Here is a 24,641-nt window from a genome sequence, read left to right on the forward strand (position 1 = left end):
CAAGCTGTTTACAACACAGAGTAAAAGTTCTGCAAAATTAGAAATATTGGCTTGTCTCATCACAGATGAGATCCCTGCACAGAAACACACAACCAAATCTACAAGATAGGGGAGAGGCAAGGATGAGATAGGGGAAGCAGAGCTGCCAGAAGTTTTAATTTGTGTTCATTGCAGAGTCTTACAGTTTAGAATCTGAGTTTGCTGTTGTTCAGACAGTGGATTAGAGTCAGAGGGAAAACTAAACATGCAGAAAATGACTGATCCAGAAGGATAGTGAAATCTGATTTGTCCAATTGTATTCATTCTCAACAGACTTATCTATGTATTCTTCATTGTATTTTGGATATTTTTGAGCATTTCTATAAGTTTTGACTACTTCATAGCAATTTCTATGCTCACATTAGTAGTATTTGAGCCACAACAAATCAATAAAACTATTTTCCTACAACATATATATAAAAACACTACACAAAAGAGGGAGAAAATGGCATGAACAGAGATTGGTATTTCTCGGTCCATTACTCTGAGGCTGAGTGCACTTTGCTGTAAATTGAGACAATGTCCACTAGGCGTGAGCAGGCAGAGTTTGGACAGAACTAAATCAATAAAACGTGCATTTCCATCACTTTAATCAATTTTCATCCCTGAGTGAATTAACAATGATTTAGTGCTCCCCTGTTACCACATAAAATTAAAAGCAAAGCTGAGTGACATTTCTGCCTTTTTAAAAAGGTAAACCATCAATCCATGCAATCGGTTCTGTGAACAGGTTTCATATTTTTCAATGGGCCCTACAGCACCTCTACTATGATTTACTCTGCATACCAAGTATTAGATTTTTATAAAGAAGTTCTGTAACTCCTATTTGTTATGTCAGTTTTGGTGACAAAACATCCACATGAAAGTCTTATGTGAATCAAACACTGCAAGTGTATTACACAGTTAAGTGAAGCTAGTCAGCACTTCTTATGTGACTTCATTTTTTGAAGTACTATTCCAGTGGTTGTTTGGAACATTCGCCTATTTGCCGTAGTAGAATAAAGACAGCTCAAATTTGCAAGCTTGCATTTTTAAATCATACTCCTTGCATATCACAGAATCAAAATATATCTCAATTTTTCTCAGAATGACAGATACTAAAACTGCAGTCTAATTAGGGAAACTGTCTTGAATTGTAACTCTGAGGACTTACTACTACAAAAAGCGATCTAAGTTTTTAAGGAAGAAGACAACAAATTTTGAATTTATGCTCTCTATTTTTCCCTCTAAAGGGAAACACAACCCATTCAAAGCAACTTCCTTCCTAGAAATTTATTTTGTTGTCATTGCATGCTTTTATTTCCAATGTTTTTTTTTCTGTTGGTTTGGGGTTTTGTTTTGGGTTTTTTTTGGGGGTGGATGTTTGTTGTTTTTCTTAATAAATTAAAAACGTGTTAGGATATGAAGAGCACAGAATTATATTATATATATCTGTAGGATTTATTTGGGCTGGGGAGGTGAAAGAGATGAAAGCCAGACTGCAAAAGCCAACCCCCAGGACATGTTCAGTCTTCAGGATTTTTCAGCTGACATGAAAAAGGAAGCCTGGAGTTTAGGTCTGTTGAAATCCTGCCTTGAAGATGAGAGAGAATCTGAAGCAGAGCCTTTCACAGGAACAAGCCACAACAGATCTGTTTCAATAGGCTAAAAAGTATCTTTTGAAGTGGCATACAAAATAGCTCTTTGAAAAACTGAAATTACATAGCAGCTAGAATGTATCTGTCACCTGTAAATCAAAATTCAAGGCAGAAAATAACCCACTGTAATTTCATGTTTAGCCTTCACAGCTCCTCTTTCAATTTTCACGCTATTTTCATTTCCCTAACTCCTCCTGTTCTCTTAATTGGTGAGCAATACAAATATATTCCAGAGTGTAAGCTGGTGCTAAGCTCCTTCAAGCCAACATCGTGCACTTTCTGGTACAGAAGTCTGACATCTTGCATACTATGTCAAAATAAGTCTTGCATGCTGTTTTCCTGATCATTGGTATCTGTATCAATGCTTAGTTAATAATTATTGACAATAGCAAAGCACTCATCACTATTCAACTCCTCAGACAATAAATATTTGAATTAAGCATAAATTTAAATTGTCACTTACTTTAGTAACAAGTAGTCCATAATTGTTAGTCTAGTCTAGGCCTTCCCCAAAACACACTCAAGCAATTTACAGAACAAAAGCATAATGCTTCTATATAGGCAAACAGAATCAGTAACAAAATGCAATCATGACTCTAAGCTTAACATGCTTGTGGAACCATGAAGTGGAGGAGGAGACAAAAACATTTTACACTGAAGTTGTACAATGAGATCCTTTGAAGTTTAGTTTTTTTAATAATACTTGGATGAATAAACACAGAAGATGCCAAAACCTAGCCATAGGGCTGGAGAAAAGGTGACAGCATTCGTGCATACACTGCCAATGAATGATCTTTCAACAGAAGTTATGTCAAGGATAGGAGTAGTGTCAGTGTGTCGTGTCAGATGAGCTATTTATGAATTGGTGTGGGGGCAGAACAAGATAGAAAAAGGAGGGAAACACACACATTCATACATGTACATTTGACTACAAATGTATGAGTAAAACCAGACATGAAAATACCTCTTTCTCTGTTGTCACGCCTATCCCGTTCACTGTGTCTTCTCTCAAAGGAGGAGTCCCTTGCTTGATCCCGACTGTCATAGCGATCCCGATCAGCGTAGCTACTCCTCGATTCCCAGCTGTCGTGGTAGTTCCCACTACTGCTGTGACCATCAGCCTGGGATCCTCTAGTCCCCCGACTTCCTAATGGAGATGGAGCAACACAAAACATGAGCTTCCACACGTGAGGAAATCCACTGATACTTTATACCAACTGATGTACTGACATCTAATAAATTTGAATTAGCTGTTCATGGGCTGAAGATTGTAACATCAAACTCTACTTAACCAACAACTCAAATTTCATATGTTTTAACTGTTTAAAGTTATTATTTGCAAACTGCAAAATCAAGACTTTCTGAATCCTCATGCCCTGGTCATAGTATGGGGTGTCCCGACTAGAAGTATCAGTCCAAAAGCCAGTTCACAATTATTCTGAATAGGCTGTAAGCTAATAGTGCAGCAAGAATAGGCAGAGAAAGCAGAGATCATTCTCCTGTAAAAACTGCACATAATTTCCCCAGTGAAAATGTTACAACAAGCAAAATAAATTATAGATTATTAAAAGTTGTTGTTTTTTATAATTATTATTATTAATGCATCAGACTTCAGAAACCATTTTAAAGAATAAAGTCACACTTTTTGGAAATCAGACAGGGCAGGGCGGTGAAGCAGGGAGAGGTGGGTGTGTGTGAGAAATGGTTTCCAGGCACCACACACCATGCAGTTGTTTTTGAAAGAGCATAAGAAAGCTGCTGCCCAGTGCTTTGAGATGCACTACCACCTATGAATTTTCCACTACGCATCAGCCTCTTGTATTTGTAGCCAATGGGAAAACCTAGGGTTGCAGAAACATTAAACAGAGTGATGTAAGGGTTAGGCTTTGTTTTAAAATGGGATGGCAGAATACCAATCTTATGCCACTTTAATGAATGGAGAAGACAGAAGTGCTATAAATTTCAACAACAGTTTTAATTTAATGACAACAGAATTGAACACAGCTTTAAAAGCATGAACTATTTGGCAGTACTTGCATATGAAATATCAAACAAGGCAGTATGAATGCAAATGCTCAATCTTTAATGATAGGGACACGTGAATTTTTTAAATTACACAATACCTTTGTCAGATAATTCTGGACCTCGGCCTCGACTTCTGCCAATTCTATCACTTCTGCTCTCATTTCTGGAGTCACTTCTGGAGTCATTCCTCGTTTCAGCACGAGAGCTCTCCTCTCTGCCATGGGATCTCCCATAGCTACGCAAGTCATCCTGATACTGGTCATCCTTTTTATGGGCATCTCGACTCTCTCTGTCCCTGTAGTCATGGGAGTCTCGCGTGGAGCGTGAGTCCCTCTGGTCACGACTGTCCTTGGTGTCCCTGCTATAATCCCGCGTGTCTCTGGAGTCTCGAGTATCTCTGGATTCCCGCGGCTCCCGCCGATCTCTGGTGTCTCTCGTGTCCCTCCGGTCTCTTCCATCACGAGACTCTCTGTCATCCCTGTGGTCCCTGGAGGTACTCTGCTCTTGGTCATAGTCACGATCATCTCTTGTTTCTCTTTCTTTTTCTCTTTTCCCTCTTGTTTCTGTAAAACGTTCAAAAGAATGTTATATACCTGGCTTAATCTGAGCAAGCAAATATTTAGCACAAAAAGAACACTAAAACAACATACTCAAAATACACTTACCAAATCAAAATTAATACATAAATAGGACAAGATCATGCTGGGTTATCCATCTATACATTCAGTAAGTTTTAATGATCTTATTCTGAATATGAATCTCTACAGATATTTACCCATTCAAAACACAGTAAGAATAATAAAAATAAATGTCAAACATACTAAAGAGCAAGAGCACTTAAAAAATTTTAAGGTAGGGTCATCACTCCTCTGATCATGGATTCCTCTTATTTTCTACACACACACAGAGACACTTCCAAAACATTTGTGCTATATTTAGACCACTTGTAAGGCCCCAGTGCCCTGCTGAAATCTGTTGGTTTGGGGATCTGTTTTGTTTTGGGCTTTTTCTACAACATATTTATAATATTACTGCAATAGAAAGGTAAGTTTACAGCCAGTCTAAAATAGAGCTGACGTACATACTCTTTGTAATCTGTCTCTTGAGGCAAACAGCATGTTTCTTCATCACATATTACCCAAACAGAGGGAATGGCTGTTTCTTTGCAGACACCTCACTTAATGTCAATTACAGAGACAATAGAAAGCCATCAGTGGGGACTGGATTTCGGCAGCTCTCAGAAAAGAGTAATAGTTACTTTGGTGTAGCCTACTGTGAAAATCACTTTCCTACTGACACCACCATTGCATTACACACAGAACACCTACACAGATACCTTCAAGCACCTTTACAATCAGTTGAGCCTACATAAGCAGTTCTGCCAGGGGTACATTATTACACAGTACCTGCAAACAGCATCACCAGCACAGCCAGAGTAAACAGAGCCAGTATTTTCTTCAACCCCTAGCCACTGGGATGGGTGCACACAATGCCACAATTTGAAAATCAAGTTTCAAAATGCACTTTGCAAACGAACAAACACCACTCTGAAGTGCTATTTTCATTCATACCGTCCCGCCTTTCGTGGCGCCGGTCATGAGACTGTGAAGTCCGATCGCGATCGTGCCTTCCCTTGTCTCTTGCAGGAGAGCGGTGTCTCGAAGGACTTCGCTTCCTCTGAGGTGGAGAGGAAGAGTGTGGGGGATAGGGGGAAGACGACCGCCTTGCAGGCGGGGAGGCTGTCCTTTGATAGGATGGAGAAGGAGTCCTTTTGCGGTGTGGGGAAGGAGAATGTCTTTGAACAGAGGAGCCTGACTGTGAGGACGAGGAGTGATGTCTGGAGGATATGGGAGAATGATGCTGACCTGATGGAGAAGCAGACCTGCAAGGAAGAGTTAAAACAGGCACGTGTAATAATTTGACTTAAAAGGTTCTTGACATACCATACAAAAAGCAATTAAAATAATTTTTGTATTGTCTACCCTCTGACTGCTGAAAATACCTGCTGTTTCTATAAAACATCAAACTTGGCCTCCCTCCAGGGTGGCAAGTATATGTTTTCAAAATAGGCTTATCTTTAAATGATTATTGTTTATTTAATGCCCAGGAAAACTTTCTCCAATCAAAATTGTATTACATAGCTACCAGAATGTAGGGGAAGGGAAGGAGGAGTCAGGAAAAAAATCATTATCTTCTTTCCCATTCCCAAACAAAAACCAGTTTTTCTTCAATATAAAATAGTTTTTTGGAGTTCATAATAAAACTACACAGATAATTTTTATGAGGTGTAAGTAAGATTTTTTTGTTTACAACAGCACTGAATTTTTTTTACAAAAAAAGTGTCTCCTCCTATACACTTCTAAATACCTTTTATTGCAAGGACTGATCTTCAAGGAGTTCTTAGATCCAGAAAAACCATACACATACCTACTTAAAATGTTAGCCAACATGACTATTTACACAAACATGGAAAACTCACATCTGATAGAATAAGAAAACGTACACAAAATATTTCTGATCTTCGAAATTCTGTCACCAACTAAAGATAACTTACACAACAATAAAAAATTTCCTCATAATATGACTAACGAGGGCAAAAACACACTTCAAGTCTTAAGGCTCAGTAGTGGTGTATTTTTTCCCTTATCAGCACCAAAGTAACTTGCAAATATCTTTTCTCATGAAATATATACTGTCTTTAACTCCAACTCCCTTCTACTTCACAAAACTCCAGAGATGACAAAGAGTGGGGATTATAAAGCCACACCTGGACAACATATCTTCAAAAATCTCACTGTTCCTGAGGAAACAAGTAGCCTGCATCCCTCTAAGATGACAATTTATATGCAAATGAAACAGATAACCTGGAATTAGTAGTAAAACTTCCAAAGCAGTCAATGTAAAATTCTGTCAAGGCTATATATGACTGACAGAATCCAAAATACTTTCATGACTTACTGTCTTTAAACTAAGACTACATTTATTTTTCCCTGTGAAATCATTATTTTGAGACTCAGAGTTACCAAGATTGGCTTGCATGGAAGGCTTTCAATGGTATGGAGACAAAATATTTCAAACCGCCTTCCCTGCTTCTAGCAGAAGGCCCATTTATCTTCCCTGCTTAACATTCCCTTGCACAACATTTGATACAAGCAGACAGCGATGAGCAAAATACTGGATGTCATGCTTTAACCCCAGACAGCAGCTAAGTACCACACAGCTGCTTGCACACTCCCTCACCCACCCCCAGCAGGGTGGGGAGAAGAATGAGGAAAAAGTAAAGCCTCTGGGTTGAGATAAGAACAGTTTAGAAACTGAAATAAAGTAAAACATAACCACAATGGTAACAATAATAGCAATCAAAAGGGAGATAACAAAAAGAGAGAGAAAAAGAAGAAAATCAAGAGAAATGGTGATGTACAACATATTTGCTCACCACAACTGATGCCCAGCCTGTCTCTGAGCAGCAATTGGATTCTCCTGGCCAACTCCCCCAGTGTATACACTGAACATGATGCTCCATGGTATGGAATATCTTTTTGGCCAGTTCAGGTCAGCTGTCCTGGCCATGCTCCCTCCCAGCATTTTGTGCACCTGCTCACTGGCAGGGTGTGGGAAACTATGGTAATCATTACTAAAACATCAGTGTGTTATCAGTCTTGTTCTCATGCTAAATCCAAAACACAGCACTGCAGTAGCTACTAGGACGAAAATTAACTCTACCCCAGCTGAAACCAGGACACTGGAGTAAGTTAAAAACCAGGGAAAAGAGTACCAAAGAGATATTTTGCAGACTCCAGACTCCGTACTACTGCTCCAGGAAGAACTCTCTTCCCTATGAAGAATCCAATATAGCAAAAATGTCCAGCAGTCACATCTACCATAAAACAATCCAGTGTTGTTCCAGCTGAATGGAGTCACCACAAAAGCCAAACAGTTTGCTTACAACTCTTTGGATTGCTGAATGGATGGGTTTTATTTTGCTTTTGATAAATCAGCATGCAGAAATATGTATGACGTCTGGAGCTTCTACCACCCTTCAACAGAGGTGCAGAAAATAAGAATGCCTTGCTTTCCATTATACAAACATGGGACTACAGTAGTATTTAGCACTGCCATCCTAAACCTGAGCTTATACTCTTTCAGGCCAAAATAAGGATTCCATTTTTAATGGATGGTAAAACATTTTTTCAAAGTCTCAAGAACTAACAGATATGATACCTTCCCTAAAACTTCCTGCAAGAAGCTTTGTACAGCATTGTTTAGCCAGTTGTGACTGCTTCTCAAGAAAGAGGTGCAGAACCAGGACCTGCGTATCATTTTACCCATTCTAGAAGAAACTCTGCCCATTTCCAATCTCAAAGGTAAAATATTTTTCCACGTTCCACTTCTTAAAAAGGGGAAGGTTAGGGAGGAAGAAAGTTCCCTAAGGCTCACAGATTGACTGTATCTCATATCAGACTTCTGAAGTTCTACCTGAAGGCAAAACATTTGCATGACAGATACCCTCCGTGTAGTAACATTGCAAAAAAAAAAAAAAAGTCTCAGAGCTCAAGTGTTTGAGGCATAAACATTCACAACAGACTCACAAACAAGTAGTCAAACCAAGAGAGGAAGTTTCAAACCAGAAGTATTAAAGGAAATAAAATCCACAGAATTGACCTCCCACCTGCGCGAGGGAGAGAAGTTATGTTTGTGGGTGGTTGACTTGGCTGGAGCTCGGGAGGTTTGCTTTCGCCTTGCAGCAGGTGGTGAGTACTCCCTGGAAGGGGAAGAATTGCTGCCAGAGTGATCTGCAGGACTAGGAGAACGTTTCTGTCTACGGGAGCTTTCAGATGGATCCCTGGGAAACATAAAGAGAAGCTTGTTCAACAGGGCTAAGATGGCATTAGCACAATTTTAAGAAACTACAGACACCTCCAAGACAGAACCTGTGATTACCATGTCAAGAGCAATGTTATACAGTTATTTGTTATGATCTCACATATGAAATTATCTTAAGCTAGCAAATCTCAAGAATGCAAGATATGCACTAAATTTCTTGCTACACTGGACTGTAAAAACTAGAACATGGTAAAACAAAAAAAAACCTTATTGTAATTTTACCTAACATTTCATGTGGTGGTAAATTAGAATTCTTACAATGGAGAAATAGTTTGCCTACCTTATTAAAAAATTTCTGTAATATCAGAACTTTATTTACGCAGCTTCAAGCTCAAACACATTTTTAAAGGCTAATCCCAGCAGCAAGTGAATGAAAGTAATCCATTAAAACCTTCAACTATTTCACTGACCATACCTCACAGAGATTTGACATTTCAACTTCATTTTTATTATGTAGGAGAAAAAAATGACAAAAATCCAACAGTGAAAAACAGAGAAAAAAATTACAAAAATCCAACAGAATACTACAAGGCTGTAGTCACCACAGCAATACCTGGTAATAGTACAATGATAAGACAAGTACTGTCATGGTGCTTTCAGCACTACCTAGAATGCTCCTTTCTATTGCTCGTGACTTCTTTCCAGTAATGGAGAGTGCAATCATGAGAGAAATAAAATACTTTCAAGTAAGTATGGTGGAATTTATCTAATCAATTAAAAATGCATGATTCACTGCTCTTCCAATCCTTATTCTGCTATGCCAGTTACAAAGTACAACTTCACAACATGTACCCTACTTTCATCAGGAAAATTCAGGACATAAAAATGCAGATCATGTATCTTTCAGCTTAAGTGGACATGTATGCTCCAGGAAATAATAGAATAGTCATAGTAGTCCACCATTTTTTAAATATATAAATATGTATAAATGCAAAAGTGAAGCAATTCTAAAATGTCACTAGTCTTTGACAACCTCAAAAATACTTGAACCTACTGAAGATTAGGGAAAGCTTAAATGCACACTGCCAACTTGTGAAGATATCAGTCCTCTAAGATTTCAGAAAAGCATGCAATCAGACCAGTGAATGACTTCAATAAAGATTTTGGCAAACAACCTGCTCCACTGGTGAAGATCCAAATTCTTGAGAAATAATGAAGCTTTCAAAGAGGCATTTCACAAACTTACTAAGTAATGCAATTAAAACCTACCAATCTGTTAGTTATAGTCTATCAACCCACCTACATAACATACTGAAAATACTTCACTGAGGACTGAAAAGGTTGTTGGCAAAGTAGGTAATACCACCCTTACTATTCAGTGTTCTATAGAATTTAATTATAAAAGCAAGGTTAGAGTTAAAAGCTAATGATGCAACACAACTTACCTCTGCTTCTCTTTTTTCTCCTTGTGCCTTTCAAAGTCACGCCCTCTCTCTTTCACGTCCCTTGCCTTTTCTTCTGAACGTTCTTTTGCTTTATGTTTTTCCTTGTGTTTTTTCCCCAGGGGAGTTTCCTCTTGTACTGGAGGAGGAGGGCTAGGGGTACGAGGACCTTTCTTTTTACTCTGAGTACTTTTAGAACTCCTAGAGAGAAATTAACAGGGTGGGGGGGTATAAAAATGAAGAGTTGACAACTATTTCAAACAATAATTTCTCGACATTGACAGGAAAGTTCTAACATAAAAGGCCTTGAAGCTTTTAGGATGGGATTTACCAACTCTCTTAGCAAGCACCATTCAATAGCAGCACTTGACAGAAAGGTGAGTAGAGATAGTAAAAATTTATGTTGAGCTCCTAGATTTATAGCCTTTTTTTCTGAAGGAAGTGAACAAAAATAGGAATTGTTCCTGTCAGAGAGAACCAGTTCTCAAAGATAAAATGCCCTTACATGAACTGTGTACATCAGAAGACAAAAACCATACAGTACCTTGTTTATACTCCCATTTCTGCGATGCAATATCCGAATGACACACACACACTTAGAACTACTCATGTTTTCAATTTAATGTTAACTACCAGACAGGATGAAGCATCTAAACATTCTTGAGTATGCATCTCACAATATGAAACATTATGTATTTTCTGCATAATTTACCACTAAGATAAATCCTATCAACTAGGTATCACTGCATATGTCAGTAGTATACCAGCACATGCTATACCATTCCTGCAGCAGAAACAATGTCGTTCTGTCTCTACTTTAAAGGGGATTTTAACAAATAGGTTAAACAGGGGACTTTCCCAAACACAGATGTGTCTGGTTACACTGCTGCAGTAATTTCTTTCCTATCTAAAAGCTGCAAACAACAATTCAAAATATCTTGTGGCCAGCAAGAACTTAGAAGCAGCTTTGGTGATTGACTTTGGTGGCACTGCAGCTGGATAAAATCCCCTGATTTTTACATATTTTATCCTTAATTCTTCCCTGCCCCCCCACATTCCTCACTTCTTATTCTCTCCTGAATTCTCAGAAATTCCCTGCTTAAAAGCCACACATTTTATCTTGAACAGTAACATGCAATACCAACACAATGGGCAATTGGTCAAATTTAAACATTTAGAGAGGCTGCTTCACAGGCTGCAGCATTTCAAACAGAAATGTTTTCCTCTTTTCAATGGTTTATATTTTCTCATTGCCTCACAAAGATTCTGGAGATTCAGAGAAATGATCTGCTTGTAAACCATGAAAATAATCAACTGAAAACTACATCCATATGACAATTATCTGCATAAGATGATTCACAATGCACAATTTAGAGATCTTCTCCTGAATTTATATAATCAGGGGCACTGAAAGGAAGGAAAATGGAAAACATTATTTATGAAAACTCCAGTAATAAATGTAAGTGTGGTTCTCTTCTCATTCTCTTGCAAGATGCATTTATATACTGACCTCTGCTGCTCCAAAAGTGGTGAAGAGACAGTAGATGCTTTCTTGTCTTTCTTACTAGCTGAAGATGATGATTTGGGACTGGATCTTCGTTTTGGAGATTTGCTGGACTTTCGTGGTGATGGTGATGGTGATAATTTAGATCTAACCACCTCTGGAGAAATCTTGAAGGAAAGAATATAATTAACCAGTTATATATTGATGCTCAAAAGTGTAACTGTATGCCGATATGTGTGTCAAACATGTAAACTCAGCAAGTGAGAGAGTATGAGAACCATGTACATCTCTCCTTCAACCTCATCACACTGTTTGTGGAGAACAGCATAAAAGGAAGACAACATACAAAGTGTGGAGGAAGAGAAGGGGACGCACTCTGTAATATGTTACAAAAACTGTAACTTAAGGTTTAAAATCAGTATACTCACAACTAACACTCACATTTGTCTGAAAAAGAAAGACATCCTTAGAGGATTTTTTTTTAAGTCTTCCCCAAAATTTTAGAGTTTCTAACAGCTACAGCTTTGTCTCTGTCACTCTATTCTGTTATTACAAGGCAAGCAGGAAAGTGTGATTGGGAAATACCTTGTGTTTTCCTTTTTCTATCTTCTTTGTTACAGATCTTACTAGTTTTGTATTACTAAAATGCATTAAATCTTACTCATTTAATAGCTGACTTCACAAAGGAGAAAACTTGGTTACTGTGCTGGATGACTGATCAGATACTCACTTCAAGTACTCAAGTCACATACTAATTATATAGGTGCCAGTTATTTACTACCATGTAACACAACTGTGCATTTGTGGCTCAAAAACTTTAAGTCTTCTGGGAAACAATTACAAGCCTATGAAGTGGCCGATGACTTGTTTTTTCTTATTTCACATTTACATAATACAAACCTCTTTTTTAATTACTATTTCCTCTCGTTTCTCCATGTTTTCCTGTTCCAATTTCATGAGTTCTCTCTGAATCTTTTGGCGCTTCATTTCCAAAGACAGCTCATGATCATAATCATAATTAACATCTCCATTATCAGAGTCTTTATTTGAAGAAAAAAAAAAGTAAATTGATTAGTAGACAATTTCTTATGAAAAATACAACAATAACATTTAGCATACTAAATGCCAACCATAAATATTACTCCATGACTTTTAAGCAGTGCATGAATGGACCAAGGAAATTTGGCATTCATGCCAAATTTCTTCTCCAATTCTGTGTGCAATCTGAAGTAATTCCAATTAGTTCCATACAACCTGAAGTTCAACTCTTAAACTTCATTAAAAAGAACACCTTAACTTCTTTCATGGACATTCATCCGAGGAAGCAAGGGAAACAAAGTAAACCACTTTATATTTAAATAACAAGAAAATTAGAACTGTGTGTCTTCACAGGGAGTGAAAATATGTAGAGCACTATTTAACTGGGGAACTCACATGAGACAGATTCATATAGTGACACATGATACTGGAGGGGTTTATTTAATACAGTGTCTTACAAATCAATTGATATACTTAATTAATTACATGTAAACATTGATTTTAAAATAAGAGAGGAGTTATGTATTAACCCTTTCATTGGATGAACATACACTTCAAGAGTTTACATCTGGTTTTACAACATTACCACTGTTTGGTTTTACAGTAGAAAAAATGCTATTTCTCACACTTTTTCATTAAGTCACAGACAGTTAATATCTTAAGCTTCCAACCTGGCAACTGAAATCTTACTGAAAATTGAATTTATTCACTCTGTTTATATTAATTTTGTTTATGGATATTTAAGTCTAATATCCAAAAAGCATTTTGGGAAAATATCTGTCGGAAAAAAGACAACTTCATTAAAAAGTTATTAGCTTTCACTCCCTTCCTAAATACATACTACATAACTACATAAAAGGTGAAATTCATTGCAAATATATTCATTATATGCGAATTCTCTCCAATGGGATCAGAATTCCCATTTTTTTCTTGCAATGTTGTAACTACTTCTGAAACACAGATTCTCAGAAAACTACAGAAACACCACAGCTCAGTAGAAGTTCTTGTAACATTACTATCAGGTCAACCTGGACTCTAACAGAAGTGAAACTTAGGAGAGAAAAAAAGTGCCCACAGCAACAATGAAACTTTCAGTAAGTACTAAAAGTCCTCCAAATCCAAAAACTCCCACCCACCAACTCATACAGAAGTGACTACAAAGGTAATGCAAGACACTTAGCATTCTTCAATATTTTTAAAACATAAATATTTCACCGATGTCCACCTTCAACTGTTGTTATTCTAACAGAGACCTTGTTAATGACAGCTTACACCATTAAAAATTATGCAACAAAAATGGCTGACTTTTGAATTCAAAGGAGTTCCCACTTTCTTCTCAGACTGACAGGTTCCAAAATTACTTTAGATGCAACTTGGATTCATCTAGTGACCTTAATGTGAAAGATTCACCATGGAGTAGACTATACCAAAAAAAGCCTGTTTTTAAGCTAGTTGGTTTAACCACTGAACCACTGTAGCAGTCCAACTCAGGTAACTTGTTAGTTCTCCTCAAAAAAAAAAAAAAAAAAATTAACAGCTACTGCATCAAAGTATTCTGCTTAGAAACCAAATCTTGAAGCATTCTACTTGGCAGACAGCCCAGAAATCTCACAGTTCTCTGAGGCATCAGGGGACTGTCAGTTCAATACATACCTTCTCTATTTGTTTCCCAATCCCCATTTTCCTCTTCGCTTTCTGGTGTTCGCTCCTTTGTAATTTTGATATCCTCCTTTTCTCTATGTCTTCCTCGTGAGGACTCTTTCTATAAAGGGAAAAATGCCGCATTAGAGTAAACAACTTTATTTCAAAAGAAGCCTGAAGAAGCAGGTGTATTTTACATGGTATTTTGGGGTTTTTTCATAGCACAAAAACCATTTTTCCCTTTAGCCTGTTGAACAAATACTCTCCTAAACAAGCAGAGACTCCACAGGCTACATGTTCTAATGCAATTTCATATAATCAGAATGCAAATAGGAGATGAGGAAAAGAGAAGAAAGCATTCATAAAATAAGAAGGCTTAAAGGCAGGGCAAGAGTCAAGCACATATCAGAGAATAAAGTTTAAAATAGGCACCAAAATAAGAGATTAAGTTCTAAAGACCAGAAGTTTAATGAACACTTAAAGAGTGTATTTTTAACAGCCTGAGCAAGAATTCTCAGCTGTAAATAAGAATATTTATATTCAAGGCAGTTGAGCCTCAGAAGTGGAACCATTGAACTCTTCAGAGGATAAAGAATATGGAAGAGGAGGAGATAATAAATAAACCCAGAGACACTTGGCTGGCAGAAGGGGAAAAATTCTAAAGCAACACAATCAAATCAAGTTCCGTTGACAGCTTTGTGTTTGACTTTCACTGTCTCCAAGAGAAGTCTAACTAATGCAGTAGCACCCATTTCCCATGTCCTGTGAACACCTAAGAAAGCCAGAGACTATCTGTACAAGAAAAAAGATGTTTTCAAGTCAACTGATGCTGTGCTGCTCTTGTGTCCCTGCTAAATTCCAGTACAGAGCTATATAGCTGCACCTCTGCATCTGCTGAAGCAACATTCTCTGTGTGATGTACCTGGACTCAAGTGGAACACAGGACAAAGTTTCTTCACTACTAGCAAAAGAAGAAAATTCAAGCTTAAAGTATCTCAGGTTAATTTATTAAACAGGAAACCAGAACAGCAAAATCTGTCCCATAGCCCTGTTGTTCTCAGCTCACATAGTGCCCTCTTGTTTTTCTGGGGATTCTTTCATGTTGGTATGTGGGAAAAACATCAAGAGAAGGAGATGCTTGAGAATTTCACTAGCTATTCCTTATTGGTATTTAGATCTTGATTTAATTTAAAACTTCAACATTACCTTAGAAATACACTGAGGAAACAAAATAAAATTGCAGTCAGCCACTCAAAAATGAGTAAAATTAAACGATTCCTTTTTATTCAGTAACAATGTTAAAAACTTATCTCTAGTTAAATGATGTAAATCTCTAAAATTATGCAGAAGGTCATAACTTACTGAGTCGTGCTGGTTTCTGACATCAACTGCAGACAAGTCTACATCCACTAAGCTACTGTCTCAACATGTACTAAAGACATTCAGTCTACGGGCCAGAATTCTACTATGCCCCAAAGCAAATTACTTTAAAAGAAAATTACTCTGATGAGATCTAAATATATTTAAGCATAACAAGTCTTCTCTGCAACCATTCTTTTCTTTTGTAAGACTGTTCTTATTTTTCTAGCCCACCCTCCATGAAGGCCACAGCTGTTCTACTGGGCTGTATACTTCTACATACTTCAACTACGCCCTATAACATAAACAAAACCATAATTTCTTAAATGTGAATACTAGCTTCTATTAATTCAACACTACCTCTTACTAGCAAACTGAAATATGAACAGTAGGACAACCTCTCTAAGCCAATTTAAAAAAATCTCCCAAAGAAAATTCATCAAATACCTCGTCATCAAAGAACATGCAGCAAGTCAGTGCTTCAAGTCCCATTTAATAACCCATGTTAAAAATACTACACAAGCTGTATGTATCATGCCTACCTCCTCAGACTTAAAAGCCAATACAAGCATCTTGCAAGAGCCTGTATTTTCTCCTTTCAGTGGAAAGATTCGGTAGTGGCACAATCATATTTCTACAGAAGAACTGAGAACAAAACCAGCTATCAAACTGAAATACTGAATATAGGGGAAGCATGGTATTTCACACTAATGTTGCTTAGTTGTCAAGAAAAAAGATTTTGACAACATTGCACCTTGAAAAATAAATATCAGCTTAGAAATTGAGTATATTTTTCCTGGGGCATGCTAATTAAGAATTTAAGTTATGATGGTTTAGAACCCAATTTTTCTCACTGAAAAATCTTCAACATATTCCTTTTATTTTACTTGTTACACTTGTAACACATTTGATTCCCTCATACTATGGGAATTAAATGTTCCCTTCATATACTTACAGACCTTTTTTGTCTCTCCCTTAACAAGCCAAGAATAAAGTAAGTTAAGTTCCTAAAGGCCAATAGCATGACTGTCACTGGTACCTGAAGATGCTGCATATTCACTCTTGTTAACAACTTCTCTGAAGACTCTGAAAAAATGTCATTTACTAGACAAGAACCATTATACTTACATTATTATATATTTATTTATTAAAAAGCAATGTAGCTTGTCTTAAGAGGAAATGATTTAGTAGACTTTGTCTATGCTGGTTTTAGGTATATGCATACAGCTAAACATAGCAGGTGTTGAATAGATGTTTACAGTTTCATATGTTGATGTTTAGGAGAGATGCCACATAAGAAAGGGAAAAACTCAGGACATTATGGCTGACTTCTGTGAGATTTTATTTAATGTCTATTCAAGTTGAAGTTCTATGTCCCATGTGATCAGCCCTCTACAGCCCAAGACTTGGTGTCTACTTGAATAAATTTCCCACTACTGCCACAAAAGCCTGGCCAAGTACAAAAGGACTAATCCAATCTGTAAAACATGCTTCTAGCCAAGAAGTGTTACTTTGCCAACACTGATGGAAAGAACAGAAGACTGATACAACCTACAATTCTTGCATTGCAGAAATCTCAGTTTCAACCTTATCAGGTTGCACACATACACGCAGCAGCAAAATAAAGTCATTCCAAAGCACAGATTCCTTTAAACCTACAGTAAGCTACACGTATTACAGCTACAACCTTTTGGGCAAGCTAGTACTACAGTACTACTTTGCTCCAGGTATAATATCTTTATAGTGTAAACTACTATCATGCTACAGAAACACATAAGTAAATTAATCTGAAGTTCTCCTGACATTAAGTGGTATTTGTTCCCATTTCAGAGATGGAAGACAATGCTGAGTCCTATTTCCAGTGGAAATAAAAGCTACAGTGACAAAATCCACAGATACGAAACAAGTGATACACATTCCTTACAAAAACCTTCCTAAATGTACATTAAGCTCCTCCCACTGTTTCTCCCAAATCACACACACCTTCCACGTTAAGACTTTAGGTAAGACTTCATACACACGAACATAACTGTCTTCTCATAATTTAAAATAAAAATTTCCAACTGAATACAGTAACAGCAGGAACCTCATCTAATTATTTGTATAATGATTCATACACTAACATACAGTGCTGAAGTAATTCCAAACACAAATCCAAGAAACACAAAAACAACTGAGTTTAATGTAGGTGTCCACATAACACAGCATATCGTCTCTGCAAATAATAATACAAAGCATGAAGAAATAAAAAGGGATATAGTCTATAAACTGCCAGTATAGGAAGTTTCTTCCTAAATACATACAGATTGTACTAGTTACGTCTCAAAAGAATAAAAAAATCTCTTCTGAAAAAATTTTATCGTAGTTATACTGTCTTAGATTCTTGTGGAACCTATTCAGCTTTGCATGCCTATCTTCTGAAAACCAGGCAGAATTATTATATATAACATAAATAGCATTTTCCCTTGTCATTTTCTAATTTGCCACCCTTTCTACTGGGTTAAAGTACAAATATGACGCATCTAACTCACATTCTCTCAAACATACATTACACACATTCATCCCATGTCCTTTCTTCTCTCCAGTTTATTTCTCACCTCTTTGCCCACTTCAAGAAGACCTTTGACTGTATTTTCTTGCATACAGGCGATAACAACCAAACAGCATTTCAAATAAAACTGGACCATGAATTTCTACAGCATATTATCAATCATTTTCTATTCCATTTTTATATACCTGAATGTTTGCTTCTACAACTGTGACTTCACTTGGAACACATGGTTACATTGAGCTGTCCACAATAACTTATTTTTCTATTGCGTGGTTTCAGTTACTTTTAAAAAATTCATTCGTTGTTTTAAATACTTTCTTCATTGTGCACGACCTTGCACTTGCCAACACCAAGTTTCATCTGCAATTGTACTGCCAAAAACTATCTTTCCCAAACCCCATGGCACTCCTCAGACTTCAGTAATCCCAAGTACTGTTTTCAAATCTTCTGCAAAGTCTGACATTTGGAATATTGGAATTTGGAACATTTGTCCAACTTTTTTCTACATTCTTTAAAATTATAGTTCTTTAAATTAATTACAATAGCATTATGCGTAATTCAAATTAATCTAAAATTTTCCCCTTAGCTGGCTTCTAAACCTAAAATACTATACCTTCTATTTTTTGACTATCTATATATATGCCTCAGAAGTCTTGTTTCAAAACAGGTTTGACCTATGTCAGGCAGTTCTCTCTTAACCACTACTCTCCATCGAAGTTTCAGTCTAGTAGTCTGGTGAAGCACAGATTTTGTCTGCAGAAATGTTTCTGATTGGTCTTTTTTTTATTTTTAACCAAAATTATGAAACTTCTTATGGAACAAGCTACTTTTCATTATTTCAAAGTTTTCTTATCGAGCTCTGCTGATACCCCAAAAGCTTTAATGAAGTATGCAAATATAACATATTAGATCTCCACCGTAACAGCAGCTGTACCGATGGAGCAAGATTTTTCTTAGCAGTTCAGCCACTTGAGTCTTCTGTCCTTTTAGATATCCTGGTTCTTTGCAAAGCAACTCTTGACGACTGTCCCTCTTCATCTATTTGTTCCAGAATATTTTCTTTGATATCCTGTATTTTGAGAGTTGCCTCCATGGAACTAAAACAAAAGGTCAGCTGTTTCCTCAATCTTCCATTTTATGAGATTGAAGCAGAGTATGTTTTACTCTGCTGTGTGCTTAATCTATAAATAATTCTTTGATACGTTAACACTAATTCTCCAATTCCTTTAGATTCTTGCTTCCAGATCACTTTCACTTGGGTTTTAGTTGTTTAAGAGTATTTTATTATTACATTTAGAGAACACTATAAAAAGCAAGGTTAACTACTCAATAGTAAGAATTACATAAAAATTAGAGTTGTACCAGGACAGAAGTTACAGCAAATTTTAATGACGGTTGGAAAAAAAATTTTCCCACCAACCATGTACTCAATAACTGAACAGTTTATTCAAGCTATTAGAAAATAAAAGAAACACATTTCAGTAAAAAGATTGAGAGTTTACAAAAATTAACAGCAACTGAAAACATGATTGGAAGGTAAGCCAAAGTTAAATTTAATGATAGCAGCTGCTGCTGATTTATTTACAGCTGACATAAAAAGATTTATTTTACACAACAAGTAGGAACAGACCAAGAGGAAATGGTAGAACATTGTCAATACCTGCAGAAGCAAAACTGATTTTTTACAAATAAAACCTTTTAAAAATTATTCATATGAAGATGGTGTTAAACACGGTGCAGGAACACAGTGGTGCTACTGCTTCATAGGTACAGGGTCACACTACGAACTCTATCCCTATTTGTCTGTAACATCAGAAACAGGTAACACAGTTTTAAAATAATTAAATTTTGATATTTGAGGGCCACAGGGTTGCAGAAAGATGCTTACAAAATAAGAACAATAATGAATTTTTTGCAAAATTCATTAATTAAGCAGTTGGGGTGCCTGATGAGTATGTGAGGAGGAAGGCAAAATGAACCAGCACAATCGTAACTGCATGGTTTCATCAAAGGCAAATTTGGGGTGAACAACTTAGGTCAGGATGCATGAGTAAGTGCTGGGGGGAAAATAGTGGACAACTGAAACAATGGTTAGTATACTTTCTAGTAATAATCAAAGAGTCTGCACTGTTTTTAAATACCTGTTTATCAGTATTTATAGCACATTTTATGTCTGTGGGGTTTATAAAATCTTTGGGAACCAAAAGACCAGAAAGCACTACAAAATTGCAAAACAGTACAATTGTTAAGACACTTCATAACAAAAAATGTGATATGCTATGTACAAAATGATCAGTTCCTTAAAACATTTTCAATATTACAAGTCACAACAATAAGGTTTCTAGGACACACTGCCCAATTGTTACTGAGGGATTCTGGAGTTCTGCAAACTCCACTCTTACCCTAACAGGAGAGGATGATTCCTCTGTACTTCGTTTCTGGGGCTCTGCCTCAACATCTTGACGTTTGTTCTTCATTCTTTCCCGAAGATCTCCAGTGGGTCTTTCTGGTGACCTGTACAATACAGAAACATAATATAACCAGTTCTATGGGACTATTCTTAAAGGAGTATTATCTGTCTTTTAATTATTATTTTATTAGTATATCCAGAAAAATCTAAACCTCCCACCCAGAGGCAAGGTGGATGCGTAAGAAAATATGCCATTCTAAAGGGCTTAAGCATTATAAAAACTTTCCTTTCAGAAAGTCAAGGAAGACTTGACTCTAAGAAGAAAAACTATTTGTATGTATATATGGCATTACTCAGTTACTACTCTAGATCAGCTTCCCATCCAGAATAACCTTTTTCTGACCATCATGCAGATGTGTTTCATAATCACTCTTACCAAATACTTGAAGATTTAGCCTTCTCCTTAATCTAAGCTGCAACAACTTTTATATATATTACATAAATATAAGTGTCTCTCTCTATATATTACGTATATATATGTAAAATCACAATTAATGCAGAATCAAACTACTATAGACTAGCAATGAGAGTCACAGAGAAGCACAACTCTGAATGTGGATGAAGTCTGCAAGCAGAGATAACCTAAGCACCATCCTCCCATGGTCTAGGTGAAGCTGCTACACAGGAAAACACTGCTGCAAGACCATGAACCAGAAATGAACTCCTGGAGGCCTCTTCCATTTTCCATCTTGCACTAATAACTATTTCATTATTTAATTACAAAATACTGGATGAACTCTGCTAGTCATGCACCTTTACAATATAATTTCTGTAAGAGATATTACTGTGATGTGGGAGGAGGAACATCCTACACTACTATAATTTTAGTATGGATTCATGAGTTCATTCACCCCTTATGTGCTAGAAGAACAACCATTGCATTGCTGAGGCACTGGCACAAGTTGCCCAGAGAAGCTGCGCATGCCCCATCCCTGGCAGTGTTCCAGGCCACTGGATGGGGCTCTGAACAACCAGGTGGAGTGGAAGGTGTCCCTGCCCATGGCAGGGGGGTCGGAACCAGATGATCTTTAAGGTCCCTTCCAACCCAAACCATTCTGTGATTCTGTGATTCAAACAAATTCCTAAGCTAAGGAAATGTAGGAACTGTTTCAGAAGACCTTTCAGTTCAAGAAAACAAATTTTCTCTTCATATACATTTGTCTTGATACTGAGTCTTGTACTTCTGTGATGGCTGTTTCACAGTCAATGCATACAAAAATTTAATTTAATACCATTTCATTTTCAAGCTGCACATATTTGAAAAAGTAATTTTTTCCATTTCCTCCTCTGCACTGTTTCCTAGATTTAATTCTTTAAACTGCATCACAGGGTTAAATGTATGAGGACCTACAGAGACAAAGATCAATGACTGCTCTCATTTTTTATAGCATTTAATTCTCCATGAAATTGTAAGTACAGGTCAATCTAGATCAGAGGAAATGTACAGAAGAGTAGAGCTCTGCTTTTTTCATCACTAAGGATCAAATAATAACCAGCATAAAATGTATAAATAAGTTATTTTCTTTGCATGCATGACTATATGAACTTTAAAGTGTCTGGATTTAGTAAAGGTTATGACTCTAAGTATTTTTCCCCTCCCTCCATGTTAAAAAGGCAATTATTTGCATTACCAAAACTCTCTGAAGCATCCCAACCATCAGCTATCTCAACAAATAAACTGTCTTTCAGCATTAAAGTGTAATTCAACACCTTAATTTTTAATAATATTTAAGCCACAAATACAAAGGATTTGGATTAGTGAAACTGAAAATTAAGCTAAGAGGCAGAAAGATTATCAATAATGTATTTGTAATACTGTTCCTCGAGAGGAATACCTTCAGGAAAAAAATCCCATTAGCTGAAGGAGAAAGGAAGAGAACATGCACTGAGTGCAGCTCACGTACCTTATAGAGTCACATCTGACATTCTAATACTTTTTTTTTTTAAAGTTACAGGCTGGGGTACAAAACAAAGTATCCAAACCAACTGGATACAAAGTACCCAATTTCATCACCAATTAAAAATTTTTTTGTTCCCTCCCATGCTGAAAAAAAAGGTATTGTGCTAAAGCATTATTCAAATCTACTTAAATATTATAAAAGCTATGAAAAAAACCCACAAAGTTAAGAGGTACACATTCAGGCCTGGGGTTTGCTGGACAATTTTTTGTTTGGTTTTGCTGTCACTCGGTAAGCTTTTTTCAGCTTTAGGAGAACACCAAAGCAAAGTCATGGTAATCACCTTATCTCTCCTTCCCCAAAGACATCATAACCCTCCAAAAACTCTAATAAAATAAGGCTGACAATTAGTCAAACTTTAAGAAATAATTACTCATGAAGCCATGACTGTTTTCAGATGCTTTGGCTGAATGCACAGAAAAACAAGCTGGTCTACTAGCTGATTTTCTTTTATGTGTGCCACAGCTTCATTTCTACATAACTTTCTCCCAGCCCACTCCAAAAGGGATCTTTGGTTATTCCAGGTCATGCTCACTGCTGAACTTCAACAGTTCATGACAAATTACCTCTGCAGCTTAAGACGATGTAGCTATACTGCAACTTTCAGTTGCAGAAAAACTGAAAACAGAACCTTTCACACAAAAGGCATTATGCAATTTCTTTTTAATATTTTGAGCTGGGCCTATCTTTTAAATAAGGCCTAAAATGAAGAATTTCCTCATTTCAAATTCTAAGGCAGTTAAGTGATTTCAAACAGCATTACTTCTTGCAACAGTTCAGTTCTCCATGTTTAACAGCATTTAGGAAATGCACATTTGTAACAGTGACTTGATTTGCTCCTGTACTTCTTACAGTGTCAGGAGCAAGTATCCAGCAACAGGCAGACCTTGCAACACACCTACCCGAAGATATTCCTGTGTGCCTGTGTGAGAGCACACGTGCATAGAGGCAGATGACCAATATTTGTGTATTATGTACACGTTATAACTGCTCAAGAAACACTGCCCTGTTTCCAGTTTCCCATATTTGAAATTTCAAAATCCATACATTTTTTCCTAGTATGACTGCTGGCTTGGCTTGGTTTTTAAATGCAGTGTGATGATCCCAAATAAAGACGACCAGTCAGACTAAGAAAAGGTCCCAGCAATGGCATAGATCTCAACAAACGCATGAAGGAGCCAGCCAGGAAGTTGCCAAGCAACTAACCAACAATCTACAAGTGCAGAAAGAGCAAAATTCCTCATGGGATAACATGTTTACACACAGCTCTTAGCTTCACCTAAATTCTGATGTTGGGAAGACTGGCAGATCTAATACTGTATTCTCAATAGTATCATCAGGTATGCTTCATGTAAAAACACGTTAGGTTTTATTTTTATAGCAAGATTAAAATTCATGCTGTGAGAGGCAGCATTAGCTCTAAAATCAATCTTTATCATACTTCAGAATCAAGTTTTCCTACTGTCTGCTGATGTTTTGAACTATGGGAGGCATTATGGTCAGATAAAACCATTAGCAAAAGGACTGACTGCAGGCAGGTATGGAACTTGGGGCAGAAGGTATGAAGACAGAAAGGCAGCAAGACATGCTCTGTCCTACCCAACTCCTTGCAAAGCAGATGAGAGCTCCCTGGCAGGCTGACTGAACACATGCAGACACACTGCCATTTTGCTATCTCAGATACTTGAACAAGAATATTGCTTTAACTGAACTGATGCAGAAGCAGCACTAGTTTGGCTTGCCTGAAGCCAATAAAATTGCATTTGAAATGCCTGGATAACATTTGTGAAAATCTCTCTAATGTTAAATGGCATGAAAATGCCACCCCACCATTTTATTATGTACCAGCTTTTTCTATGCCTGGCCAAGAGCTATTAGTGGAAACTTTTGAAGACAGGCACAGCTCTTTCATTTGTCTGGTTTTCTTTTGGGGGGGGGGTGTGGGGTGTGTGTGGAGGTGATGGGCTTCGTCCTCCTTTTTACTTTTAAGAACACCTTTATTAAATACTGAATGTGCCAAGCAAATAAGCAGGAAGGTTTGTCCTTTGACTTTTCAAATAGTCCTAGTAAAAAAGTTAGCAATAAGAAGAAGGAAATCAACGTTTTTCTTAAATGTCACTGGGGACAGTGAAGCATAAACACAGCTTTAATCA

General features: G+C 36.9%; 1 protein-coding gene across 3 annotated transcripts in view; it reads right to left on the reverse strand.

The window, feature by feature from the left end:
• Positions 1–24,641, reverse strand: part of ZC3H13 (zinc finger CCCH-type containing 13) — a 45,249-nt gene that overhangs the window by 12,786 nt on the left and 7,822 nt on the right. For all 3 annotated transcript variants that reach the window (XM_036385495.2, XM_036385412.2, XM_036385580.2), the window contains exons 4-12: positions 20,463–20,574; positions 14,163–14,271; positions 12,372–12,511; positions 11,478–11,638; positions 9,971–10,168; positions 8,371–8,544; positions 5,273–5,583; positions 3,800–4,264; positions 2,641–2,823 (exon numbers count right to left, since the gene is read on the reverse strand). In XM_036385495.2, coding sequence (XP_036241388.1) covers positions 2,641–2,823; positions 3,800–4,264; positions 5,273–5,583; positions 8,371–8,544; positions 9,971–10,168; positions 11,478–11,638; positions 12,372–12,511; positions 14,163–14,271; positions 20,463–20,574 — 1,853 coding nt within the window. The remainder of the gene's footprint in view (positions 1–2,640; positions 2,824–3,799; positions 4,265–5,272; positions 5,584–8,370; positions 8,545–9,970; positions 10,169–11,477; positions 11,639–12,371; positions 12,512–14,162; positions 14,272–20,462; positions 20,575–24,641) is intronic.

Source organism: Molothrus ater, chromosome 2 (genome assembly GCF_012460135.2).
Source record: "Molothrus ater isolate BHLD 08-10-18 breed brown headed cowbird chromosome 2, BPBGC_Mater_1.1, whole genome shotgun sequence".
In the NCBI taxonomy this organism is placed as follows: domain Eukaryota; kingdom Metazoa; phylum Chordata; class Aves; order Passeriformes; family Icteridae; genus Molothrus; species Molothrus ater.